Source organism: Dendrobates tinctorius, unplaced genomic scaffold (assembly GCF_039654945.1).
Source record: "Dendrobates tinctorius isolate UK_male_01 unplaced genomic scaffold, ASM3965494v1 ptg000087l, whole genome shotgun sequence".
In the NCBI taxonomy this organism is placed as follows: Eukaryota; Metazoa; Chordata; class Amphibia; order Anura; family Dendrobatidae; genus Dendrobates; species Dendrobates tinctorius.
In genome coordinates, this window is record NW_027361755.1 from 4,967,744 (window position 1) to 4,981,366 (window position 13,623).

Here is a 13,623-nt window from a genome sequence, read left to right on the forward strand (position 1 = left end):
GCTCATTATTTTGCGGAATCGCGGCGATCCCGCACCCATAGGAATGCATTGTTCCGCTTCCTTCCCGCATGTGGCTGTGCACACCATGCGGAAAGTAAGCAGAACAATTGCGGATGGTACCCACGGTCCGGAGGAAAGGAGACTGTCCTCCGGGCTTTGGGTACCATATCCCTGTAAAAAATAGAATTATAAAATAAAAAATATTGTTATTCTCACCCTCCGACGTCCCGCGCAGTCTTCCCGCCTCTCTCCACGCTCCCGTTCCCAGTAATCCTTTGCAAAAATGCCCGCGATGGCGTCCGATCTCACGGGATCGCGAAGTCTCGCGGTCATTCGCGCGACGTCATCGCGAATAACCGCGAGACGTCGCGATCCCGCGAGAACTGACGTCATCGCGGGCATTTTCGCAAAGGATTACTGGGAACGCCTGCGCGGGACGTCGGAAGGTAAGAATAACAGTATTTTTTATTTTTTTTACATTCTATCTTTTACTACTGATGCCGCATAGGCGGCCTCAGTAGTAAAAAAGTTGGTCACACTTGTCAAACACTATGTTTGACGAGTGTGACCAACCTCTCAATCAGTTCTCCAAGCGATGCTCCAGATCGCTTGGAGAACGCTAGCATTTTGCAAGCTAAATACGCTTGCAAAATGCTAGTTTTTCCGCTGGAAAATCGCGGGAATTTAAAATGCGATTTTCCCGCGGACTGGAATTCCGGAATTCTCACGGTAATTTCCGTGAGAGTTCCGGTACGTGTGCACTTAGCCTCACAGGTCATTCCCCTTTGACTATTGGGCCTCTAAACCGGATACCTGGCCTAAATTGGCACAATATGCCTTACAGGAGCTCACTTGCCCTGCTGCTAGTGTGTTATCTGAAAGAGTCTTCAGTGCTGCTGGATCAATCCTCACAGAAAAAAGGACCCATCTGTCGACCCAAAATGTTGATGATCTAACATTCATTAAAATGAACCATGCATGGGTCTCAAAGGATTTTGTCCCACCTTCCTCTGATGACACATAGGTTGCCAATAAACTGCCTCATTTTTGTCCTCCTCTACCTTGGACTTGCCCAATTCCGCCATTTGCAGCTGCTGAATGTCCAGCCTACACATCAACATATGCCATTTTTTTAAACCTCCCTAACTGGGCTGCCCCCCCAAGGGCTAGGGTCAACACCTGGCGCACCCGGGCAAGTGTCGTTGCTCTGAACAGGTGGATGGGCCCACTGATGGCCAACGGCACAGGCACAGGGCCCCTCATAGTACATTACAGTGTCTCTGACGGTGGGGGAGCCCACTTGCTGTCAGACTCACCAGCGTACTATGAGGGGCTCTGTGCCAGTACCGTCTCCCACGAGTGTGCCCCTCCTGCTTGGTCATTGCCACAGCACTTGCAAGTTGCAATACTTACCTCTCCATGCTCCACCAGTGTGTAGTCTAGGCAGTTATATCCTTCACAGGGACGGCCACTAGAAATTTGGTGTATTGATTGATGATGGTTAAGATGGAGCTGTGGCCTGTCCTGCTGGCCTTTGCCTTCAGATGATCAATGGCTACCTTTTGTAATGGACGTCAACTTACAAGCGGATGCAGTGGTGCTTTATGATCACCTTTCACAGTTGTGATAGTTACAGATGTGTGACATTCCTGCCACCATTTTTCAATGTCTCCTCTCATGCCAATCCAATAGAATCACCTACGGCCTGTGGCTTCTGTCTTTTGCACTCCAAAATGACCAGACACATCATGATAGGCAGTGAGGGCCATGTCTACATCTCTCCCTGTGATCACAATTTGATGGAGACGAGTAACGGTGATGTGATCCATGCTACTGCGATAAAGCAATTCTTTCTTCACAAAGAACCGTGTTCGCTGTCTCCACAGACACAGTAATTGAGGGTCTGCAGCGCCTCTGCAACATCTACCAGGAGGTTTTCCCGCAATGAGTAATTTCCAAATTTCTGCAAACACTTGACTTTCCGTCTGCACTTGTATCCATGTAGTTTCCAGTAGCAGAGAGTCTGGACTGGCTTACTGAGATTGAAATATATACGAAGATTTAAAAGTACCACAACACTGTATACTGTTGTATGCTTCGACTACCTTTCCCTTTTTCTACTTGTTAAATTCTGGTGTAATACATACTGAGCCTGTGAGTGTCTGTGTCTGACTCCGGAAGTATAGACGGAAATTTACAATTACCCCTAGAGTGGATACACCTGGTATGTGCTGATACAGTACCTTTGTTCTAAATTTTTTATTACGGTATCATCCATAGTGAGTGAGCGTGTGTGGTTTACGCCTTCTTTATATACGGTGAATCAGAGATACTAATTTTTACCCTATACTCGATACAGCTTGTATCTTGTTATACAGTACCTTTGAGTACCTTACAATTGAGATTTCAATTGTACCCTATAATATATATACTTGCTATCTTGTTATCCAGTACCTTTTTTGCAACATTTTTTATTATGGTCAAACCCAGACTGAGTGAGCATCTGAGGGTTACTCCGGAAATATATACAGAGATTTAAAATTTGACCAACACTGTATACAGCTGTACGCTTCTGATACAGTAACCTTTTTTGCTATTTAGATTCTGGTGTAATCCATAATGAGCCTGTGAACATCTGTCTGTTACTCCGGAAATATATTTGGAGATTTAAGATTACCCCAACACTGTATATTGGCTGTACGCTTGTGTTACATTACCCATTTACAGCTTTTCATATTCTTGTGTAATCCATACTGGGCCTGAGAGCGTTTGTGTCTGCCTCGTGAAATATATACGGAGATTCAGAATATTTACACTATACTATATATACCTTGTATCTGGTGATACTGTACCCTTTTTCAACTTTTGAAGAAAAATATATCTCTTCCTTACTTACTTTCAAGTAAGTGCACGGTTGAGAATTAAAAGTAAAAGCAATGTTGAATTGAGGATAAAATAAATCTTGTTTAATTGTTCATTCAAAAAATGATTGCAAAAATGAGAAAAAGTAAGTTCATAACATGCAATAATTATTTGAAGGGAAAAACAAGCATTGTTCTTACATATAGTCTTGAGCAGCTGTTCCGTGTGTGTGTTCGAGAATCTCAAGGGATATGAGATCTCCCTGAACAGAGTTAGGTCGGCTTATATACTATTTTGACCTATAAACTACAACCACACATGGTGGCTTGCCTCTATGTTCATAATGTCTTCCATATTAAGCGAACCTTAGTCATTTTAACAATATGCATACAGTTATTTATGCATTACCTTAGCTTAGGAAACTTAAACCTATAGAGGATCATACATCATCTCAGAATAGTCACATATTGACAGTTCTGACAAGTGACCTATACGTTTTGACAAGTGAGGTACAGCTGTATGAGGCAAGGAACTCAGAATAACTCAGTCATACTCTCTAAACTAAGTAGAGCCTGTTAGCTAGACTCTGTATGTGAGAATTAATCTATATATTTTTTATTATAGAATACTGATATTTTACAACTTTTTATTTTATTGTGTAATCCATACTGAGCCTGTGAGCATCTGTGTATGACTCATGAAATTTATACGGAGATTTACTGTTATCCCTAGACTGTATAGAGCTGTACGCTTCTGATACAGTACCATATATCTGCTGGTATTTTGGGTCCATTTTCCAAAAACATGAGGAAGCATGGTGGAAGAGGATGCGGACATGGGCGTGGGGGGCCACTTGTTACTGATGGTGGTGCATCTGCTGGTAGTGCCAAAAACACAATAGCAGATAAGGCAGGAGGTGTTGAGGCTGCGTCATGGTGTAGCTCTGGAAGGCCTGTAAGTGTTGTGAGTTCATTTTTCCCTTCACTATTGAGGTCTGATGAACTCCCTCCTCTGGTGAAGGAAGGTAGTGAGGCTGATTATCAGACACCTGGTCAGCTAGATGATGACTGGGTGGCTGGAATTGAGGAATGGATATAAGGCTGCCGACGCCCTTCTTCCTGGCTGGTGATTTTCCTGCTGGATTCTTGGAGACCAGTCTGATTCCTGCATCTCAAAGCTAAGTTTTTCTGCTCTGCTTTGTACTCTTCAGTTTGTTTTTGTTTTGCCTTGTTTTTTGGGAGTTCTGCCATCCCCGGCCGGGGGTGAGCTGAATTGCATTTTTGTCTCTGATCTGTTGATCTTTTGCTCTGTCTTCAGAATATACCTGAGTGCTGATTTAGTGTTTTGAAGCCTAGCGACTTCAGGGCCTGTTTTTCCTATCAGTCGGTTGGCTCATTTTTATAGGGTTTTTGCGGATGGCAGACAGCAGCTTTCCTATCCTGTCCTATGTAGTTAGCTTGGGCCCCGTCATTTGCTCAACCTATCTTTCTATCTGTGTTAGTGTTTTCATCTTGCTTCACCATCATTATATGTTGGTGTAGAAAAATATATATATATATCTTCTTGCACGGTTGAGAATCAAAAGCAAAGGCAATGTTGAATTGAGGATAAAATAAATCTTGTTTTTAATTGTTCATTTCAAAAAGTGATTACAAAAAATGAAGAAAAGTAAATTCATGACATGCAATAATTATTTGAAGAGAAAACGAGCATTGTTCTTACATATAGTCTTGAGCAGCTGTGTTGTCCGGGTGTTCGAGAGTCTCAAGGGATATGAGATCTCCTGAACAAGAGTTAGGCCGGCTTTATATACTATTCTGACCTATAAACTACAACCACATATGGTGGCTTGCCACTATGTTCATAACTTCTTCCATATTAAGTGAACCCTAGTTATTTTAACAATATGCATACAGTTATTTATGCATTACCTTAGTCTGAGATATTTAAGCCTAAAGTCTGAGATCTTTAGAACCATTCATTATCTCTAAATAGTCACATTTTGACAGCTTTGACTATTTTGACCTATACATTTGACAAGAGAGACAGCTGTGTGAGCCAAGGCACTCAGAATAAGTCAGTCACTTCTCTAAAGTAAGCAGAGCCTCTGCTAGCTGGACTCTGTATGAGAGAATTAATCCATATTATAGAAATACTGATATTTTACAGTCCCCCCTGATTATGATTTGAGACATATCATAATCAATCCTAACTCATTCTCTCACCATTCGTATCACATTCATTCTTTATTCTGAAAACCTTGTATCAACATCTGCCCTGAATGTCATCTGAATTTTCAAACCTATTGTAAAAACAAAAATTAGATCAGAGAGTTATATTTTTCCGTTTTAACATCTCTCTTAAAATATCATCTTCCTTTTTCATTTCTATCTTTATATTCTTATAAATTCTCCTAATTTTACACATAATAATTATTTGATATATTATACACAGCAAAACTATGATAAATAAAATAACAATCGGATTAGACAATACATTTCCTGCTGTCATTTTCGCTGAAGACTGTGACCAACTAGTTACAGATTTTCCTAAATTTCTCCACCAAGATGAGCCTGACATACTCGTCCATTCATGTTCAATATCATTTAGATTACCTTGTTCATGTCTAAATACAATTTCAGCTTCTTTTAATTGTTTTGTCAGCAGATTTAATAAACCCTTGTCTTTCTTTATCTCATTTGTCCACAAATCCCAAGGGAATTTATTAACTTGTGACAAATTGAACTGGATCGGAAGGATTTTCAGACGTCTTGAGCTTATTGACATAATATTAATACTTCCTTCCTTCTTTGTGAGAGTTTTAACATTTCCCTCAATACAATATAAACCCATTGTCAGATTTTCGACATGTACACAAGATGAGAAGAATGCAGAAACTGCTTCTTTTCCTGACATGACTTGGAAACAAGTTTTGTTTGCACTTACTGGTGTCACCAAGTCATGTATCGTGTGGACATTCTCAACTCTGGCATGACAAGAAGTATGATTATGGAAACATGAATGATAAATGACTTTATCCTGTCCAGGTAGACACATTACCTTGGAAACAAAATTTAAGCATGACGAAATGTCTAATTGTTCAATGTTTGTACCATCAAATGCAAAATCTGTGTACTGTAATTGATAATATAACAATTGTGTAGGACTGACAGGAATTCCCAGAACACCTATAGGAACCAGGGTTTCTTCTCTTCCTGACACTGGAATCAGTGATGTTCCTACACAAATGTTCTGTTCACATCCTAACCACTTATTTACCCACAAATCTGTATGGTTTAACGCAAAGTTATATTCTATGGGCAAATTTCTTATTAGCCCTAAAGGGGTAATTCCACTTTGTAAGGCTTGTGCAATCATTTTCAGATTGGTGGAATATTCAATCTGAATTTCTAGACATGTTTTGGCCACTTGAGATTCCTGTTCACTTTCCATTAAAGCTAAAGTAGCATCTTGAAGATGTGATACAGAAGATCCCAATACAGTAGCAGTGTTCAAAACCATCTTTTCAAGGACTTGATTCAAGCTTTTCTGAATCTTTACCCCTTTTCCTCCAATATACCCAATATTTTCCAGATCTGATTTAAGTGTATGAATGTCCATAGTGTTAATTAAACTTCCTACTGTTCCTAATCCCCCCAAAATACCTTCTAACACTCCCCTCTTACTTCTAACCTGTGTTGAAGTTCTTTTCCCAAACCATTGTTCTATTCCCATCTCCATGTTAGTGAGATGTGGTTGACACTGGGGATATCTAGAAGAGATTTTCCAGTTAGACATGTTAAAGGTCCATACCATGGTCAGAAACACTCCATCTCGTAACAGAGGTTTAGTTTGGAACTGATTGATCTGAAAAGGAGTAGATGGTTGAAATCTTGTCTGTGTGCATACATTATCTACTGCTGACCATATATTTACCTTTACATCTCTACATTGTTTGTAGTTATATTTCGTTAAAATGCAACATTGGTAAAGTCCAGAATCCTTAGGAGCTGGATTATCTACAGAAAAAATAAAATCCTTATTTAACCATCTCACGTTACCGGATTGACCTCTGTGTATAACATTTGTTGGACCATTTGAAAAACTTCCCAAAAATGATTTATCTTTGGTCCATATTAACAAAGATTCTGAAGGTAGCTCTAACCTCGTGCTGCATTTTAGTAATAAAGGAGACATATTTTCTTGACTATATACTGCTTGTGGTGTGACCCTTACTTCTGGAGCTATAGTATTTGAAACTGTAAAAACTACAGATACCTGTACTTGTACTGGTTCTCTGGTTATCTGAAAATTCCATGTTTTTACCCAATCCTCGTCTCCTTCTGTAATAGAAAGAAATGCAGGATCTAAAACTTTCCCAAATAGTTGTGTCCTTAACCAAGCATCTGTTTTGGATGTTTCAACTTTCCCTTTTGCGATCATATCATTTGTAATATCTCCTGACCACACAGCTCTCTCTTCACCTCTTATCTCTATATTCCAGAATAACACATCTGTAGGACTACATTCCCATGTGCCTGTCTTATTATTGTGTATATAATCTCCTTGTAACTGTGTGAACTTCGTCTTAGGTCCTGTGGCTGCATGTAATATTATGTCAGTGTCATGTATGAAGTGTAGCTCAATACAGCATTTTGCACCAAAACCCATGCAAATGTTTCCAGTAATATCTACTGAATCGTCCGGTATGTCCTCATCTATTAAGCTTTGTAGATTCGTTCCTCTTGGTTTCCTTGGATGTAAAGTTCCTTTGAAAAGTTCCTTCACTTCACTAGTATTTGTTCCATGGTGTGAAATATCTTCAGCGTAGATCACAGTTGAAACAGTACAAAACAGCAGAAATGTGATTCCCATCAGATAGTAGCTTTTCCTGGGAAATGTCTTTTTCTCCTGAAGGATTGGTGTTGAATCCCTTCCGTCAAAGACGTGGAGTTTCATATTCCAGTTCTTATTGGAATCCATTTCTTCCTAAAAGAAATGCAGTATCATTATTTTGCAATATACAGTTTGCATTGATCAACATGTACCCACAATTTTTGTTGTCTGCGGGTATTTTTAACCACCTTAGATGCTCGTTGCACAAGTATCATCACTTGTCCCATGGTTTCGATAATTTCAAAGGGACCTTCCCAATTACTTTCCCAAGGTCCATTCTTCCTGAAAGTTTTAATCATCACTAGAGCCCCTTTCTTGAATTTGGATACGTATGGTGGCTCCATTCTCTGCATTCTTGATGCAGCATGTGGAAGAATCGTTTTCAAATTTTCCTGCAACAATTGCAACCATTTGGACCTTGCAACAGCATCTTTTTGTGGTGTAGACAAAAATGGTTCATGAGGAAAAATCAATGGCATTTTTCTTCCTGTCATCAGTTCAAAAGGAGTAAACTGAGTTGTGGCAGAGGTTGTTCCTCTTACACTCAACAGTACAAAAGGTACTGCATCAACCCAAGTATTGCCTTTGTCCAATAACATCTTGGCAATTCTGGATTTTATTGTTCTATTCATCCTTTCCACAATACCAGCAGACTGTGGATGGTAGGGTACATGAAACTGCTGTCGTACCACTAGAATAGCACAAACGGCTTGCATGATTTTTCCTGTAAAGTGACTTCCTCGATCAGAGGTGATCATTCTTGGGATCCCCCAAGTACAAAAGACATGATTAACTAATGCTCTAGCTGTAGACAAAGCATCATCTTTCCTGACAGGTAAAATTTCAACCCACTTAGAAAAAACATCTACCACAACCAATGCATACCTGAGACCATTTTTACCTGATGGTAACGGTCCAATGTAGTCGATTTGTAACGTAGACCATGGACCATCTGCAGGTGCGATTCGGAGTAGTGGCGGTTTCTGTCCTTTTGGTCTTGGATTAATTTGGGCACAAATGAGACATGATTGAACAACACTTTGCACTGTCTCTTCCATCTTTTCCCAGTAAAATTTCTCTCTGAGAATGCCTAACAATTTTTGTTGGCCCAAATGACCCAAACTTTCATGATTGTATTTTGTGAACTCAACCTGTAGATGTCTTGGGACAACAGGACGCAACTCCCCGTTTAAGTCATGACACAAAACCCCGTTTTCACAAACAAAGGGAGGTTTTGGATCAACCCGGGAAGCAACAAGAGATGAGTCTTTTTCTTGTTCTTCCGCAAAAGAAGGGATATGCGTGTCTGTTCTTTGAACTGCTGAAACCTCGAGAGGTTCAGGTTCAAACACCTCTTCTCCTGTCAGGGCTGCCTCTTTGGCTAGCATATCTGCGGTTGCATTTCCAACAGATAATTCATCATCAGATATTTTATGGGCCGGAACCTTGACAATAGCAAAACCATTAGGGTTTTTTGATGCTATCCTGAAAATTGTCTTCAGTGTGTCACTGTGAACAAGAGTCTTATTAGATGAATCTACATAGCCTCTTTTTTCCCAAACTGACAAGTAATCTGTCAGTGATCTTACAACATAAGAGCTATCACTGTAGATCACAATGGGACACTGATCATCTGCTTCATTCAGCTGTAGTACCATTTTTACTGCTTCTAGCTCTGCTCTTTGAGCTGAAAAATGACTCGGTAATTTGTGCTTCACAACCTGTCCTGTTTTGGGATAAAAAATGGCATATCCTGAATAATAGTGCCCATCTGAATAGAATCTGGAACCATCTACAAAAATTGGTTCGTCTGTTACCTCTGCTTTCCGTCTGAAAAGTGATGGACTTGGATCCTGAAAAGCCTGTAAACAATCATGAGTTTGTCCTTCATATTGCATCAGCTGAGGAAGAACATATTTGGCCTTGTAATCTACCTCAATTTGTTTGGGAGACAATGACAATAACCAATGAGCAAATCTCTGATGTGACACACCTGGGATATTATTCTCAAAGAGAAGTTTTAGTGTAGAATGAGGAGTTTGCAAAACGATTTTGTTGAACCCGACAATATGTTCGGTTGCTTTGACTGCAAAGTACACACCTACCAAGTGTCTTGCACAGGTCTCAAAACCTTTTTCAACAGGTGAGAGAAGTTTTGAAAAATAGCCCAAAATTCTCCACTCTTCTCCCTGTAATTGCAGCAATACAGCAGAAACAGATGTTCCTGATGTATGCACTTGCAAAGCAAATGGAGCCGAAGGATCTACTGTGGACAAAGCAGGTGCATTTTGTAAATTCATTTTCAATTGTTCAAATGAGGTTTCCGGTTCATCACCCCAAGGACCAAAGTAATCACTGTTTTCACCTTTCAAAAGATCATATAAAGATCTGGCCTTATCTGCAAAATTCTCAATGAAATCCCTTGAATAATTCATAAGACCTAAAAAATGTCTCAATGCCTTGTGTGATGTCGGAATTGGTAGGGAAGCAATTGCCTCAATTCTTTCCTGCAGTGGCTGCCTTTTTCCTGGACTCAACAGCACCCCTAAAAATCTGACCTCAGTCTGCATTAATTTGACCTTTTTGGTGTTCAATTTCAACCCTGCATCATGCAGCAACTCAAACAATTCTGTCAGAAGAGAAACATGTGTCTCTTTATCCTCTGTAGACAATAAAATATCATCCACATATTGCAGAATGCAATCAGGCCTCGAAAATCTGGATAATACCTTTGCTAATGCCTGATGAAAAACACTAGGTGACAAATGTGCTCCTTGAGGTAACCTGCAAAACAGATATTGCTCGTCCAAGAAAGTAAATGCAAACTTATACTGACAACTCTTTTCAAGGGGTATACTGAAAAAACCATTGCTAATGTCCAGTACAGAGAAGTATTTGGCCTTTGCATTTAACCTTGCCATCATGTCATGAGTATCTGCCACAATTGGTGCGACATTGGGTGTATGCTTATTGAACATCCGTAAATCCAATATCATTCGATAAGAACCATCAGATTTCAAAACACACCACAAAGGATTGTTACTTACAGAATTAGCCTTTCGGATAACACCTTGATCTAACAATTCCTGTATGATCTTTGACATAGAGTCAATTGATTCTGGAGGCAATTTATACTGACGCTGTGGCGGGGGATCACGCCCCTCCACATTCACGATAACGTCCTTCATTGTTCCAACCTCATTCCTGAACTGAGCCCAAAGAGAAGGAAAAAGCTGTACAATTTCTGTCAATACCTTGTCATCATTAGTGTCAGGCCACAAATGGTCAGATGACACCACATCATTCAAGCAAATACTTCCAACATGGCTATAATCATTAGGATCAATGACTACCGGTTTACAACCATTGGAATCTTTCCAGATCACTTGATTTCCTAGGTCAACTACCCATCCGAATTTCTGCATAAAATCTGTGCCAAGTATATTTTCAGAATCACGACAATACCAGATGTCAATTTCTGTTTTGAAAGAACTAGGTATTTCCAAAATCACATTGGGAACTAAGGTTGCTTTAGTTCCACCTTTTCCACTGAAACCGACAATTGTACAAACTGGTGAATCTGGGTTTAGCTTCAAATCAAGGTTTGTAACACTTAACTGAGCTCCTGTGTCAATAAGAAATACAGCATTCTGTCCTGCTAAACTTACTTTGATAAATGGTCTTCCACAGTCATCCAATGTAACTCGAGTCACAAATTCCAATGGATGTGGTACAGGAATAGTCTGTGATTGTCAGAAAGATGAAGGAGATGGGAGAAGACCAGTGTCCTTTTTAAAAGACCTTGGAATTCTATCCCTTGACTCTGTTTCCTTCACTGTCATTTCTCTGATCTGTCTGATTAATGGTGCATATGGTGACTGTGTTTGTCTGTTGGCAGTATGAGCAGGTGCAGATAATTGTAATGCAGGTGCGGAAGGTGTGGTGTATGATTTTGGCATGAGTCCGTTTTCCCTTCCAAGCTTACCTGTTCCTTGTGTACCCATCTCTGATTCTGCTCTCAAAAATTTCCTGCACTGCCACTTCAAGTGTCCAGGTATACCACAAAAATAACAATGGATATTGTTCCTTTGTGTAGTATTTTTACCTCTATGCTCAATGTAATCCCTGCTCTTGGAGAATACTGTGGCTCTAGGTTTCAGCTGACTGTCTTCCTTCTCATGAACTACCGCTATTTTAGCCTTGACCTGATTTTGTTTCATGGATCTCCTTATTCTGTCAATAAAAACTGTTGCTTCTTGCAATGATGGCTGAGTGTTAGCCAATTGCACTGAGGCAGGATCTAAGTACTTGAACTTCTTTACAAAAAATTTGATCATGGATGCTGGCTCTTCGTGAGGCCCGAGATCCATTACCATCCTATAGGCCTGTTCAAACTTTACCAAAAAAGAGAATGGGTCTTCAGAAATATTTGTTTGTAAACTCCCTAAAATATCAACTGTAGGCATGTCTTCTCCAGTTGTAAACAATACTAATTGTCTAAGTCTGTCTTCTTTTGTACTATGTGTCATTTCATTCTCATCATTTAATCTGGGTGTGGTCTGTAATCTTTTTCCCATATGTGAAGGTAACCAAACTTTGAATATTTTATTCTTTTGCTCATCATTCAGATTGTATTTGTCTGTGTTTGATTCAAAAATGTCCGCATTATAAAAGGCATCCATCTTATCATTGTAATTTGGAATGTCTTTTACAATTTTCATTAGCTGATCATGTATTTTCAGATTAATGCGTGCTGCTCTGTCATGTAATTTTTTCCGTTGTAATTCTACTGCCTCTAATTCCTCTACTGAAGCATCTGGATCTTGTGTGTTTGGTACAAATGATGAGGCAGCAGCACTGTCCTCCTGTTTACCTGTTGATCTTGTGTTAGCAGAAACCCTTTTTATATCTTGTCGTAATTTAGACAATAACTCTGTCCTGGTATCTATTTGATCTTCCAATTGTTCTATATGCTCTGACAAAATCAAACAATTTGGACAATCAAAGTAATCCCCGTCAGACTCTTGTGTGTCACCTGGTGTGTCAGTGTGATTAATGTCTTGTGTGACAATGCATGTTTTATAGGTGTTAGGTTCAGTTTTCTCAAAGACTAAGCTATTATACACATGAACTAGCTGCATAACATTCTGAAGTTTCCTTTGTAATTTTCTTACTGAGAAAAACCTTTTGTCAATTTTAACATTTTCTGCCTCACATTGATTATACAAACTAGACCATAATTGGGCATCCGTATGATTATGAACAAACTTGAAATCTATGTTACTTTTCTTAGCATAATCATGTATAAAATCCATTATATTTTTTCTCACCTATTGAGAGTCTTTCCCGTCAATGGATGGTCCTCTGTGTCCTTATGCAATCCTCAGATCTCCGTCTGGATGAGACGCATGCAGCTCTTTACGATCCTCACCCGTCGTCTCCAGGTTCAGTGTGATCCTTGTGCCGTGAAATAGTGGAATTCCTGAGGAGGCTTGTACAACAGGTGGTTTTTTAGCAGAGTTCGTGCTCCCCCCTTGCACAATCGAGGAAGGAATGCCAGCCAAAATTAGCACAAAAGATCAAGCTGGCTCAGGCTCGCCAAAATGTAGAAAAATATATATATATATCTTCTTGCACGGTTGAGAATCAAAAGTAAAGGCAATGTTGAATTGAGGATAAAATAAATCTTGTTTTTAATTGTTCATTTCAAAAAGTGATTACAAAAAATGAAGAAAAGTAAATTCATGACATGCAATAATTATTTGAAGAGAAAACGAGCATTGTTCTTACATATAGTCTTGAGCAGCTGTGTTGTCCGGGTGTTCGAGAGTCTCAAGGGATATGAGATCTCCTGAACAAGAGTTA

General features: G+C 39.6%; 1 protein-coding gene across 2 annotated transcripts; it reads right to left on the minus strand.

The window, feature by feature from the left end:
- Positions 1–4,995: 4,995 nt before the first annotated feature.
- Positions 4,996–13,360, minus strand: LOC141098147 (uncharacterized). Of its 2 annotated transcripts, none has more exons than XM_073585706.1 (2): positions 13,089–13,360; positions 4,996–7,851 (listed from the first exon to the last, which is right to left on the minus strand). In XM_073585706.1, exon 2 carries the CDS (start codon positions 7,843–7,845, stop codon positions 5,188–5,190), a length of 2,658 nt encoding a protein of 885 aa, XP_073441807.1. In that variant the 5' UTR covers positions 7,846–7,851; positions 13,089–13,360; the 3' UTR covers positions 4,996–5,187. The 2 variants fall into 2 exon arrangements, with proteins under 2 accessions (XP_073441807.1, XP_073441808.1); XM_073585707.1 differs by lacking the exon at positions 13,089–13,360 and adding an exon at positions 11,427–11,597.
- Between the last annotated feature and the right edge of the window lie 263 nt (positions 13,361–13,623).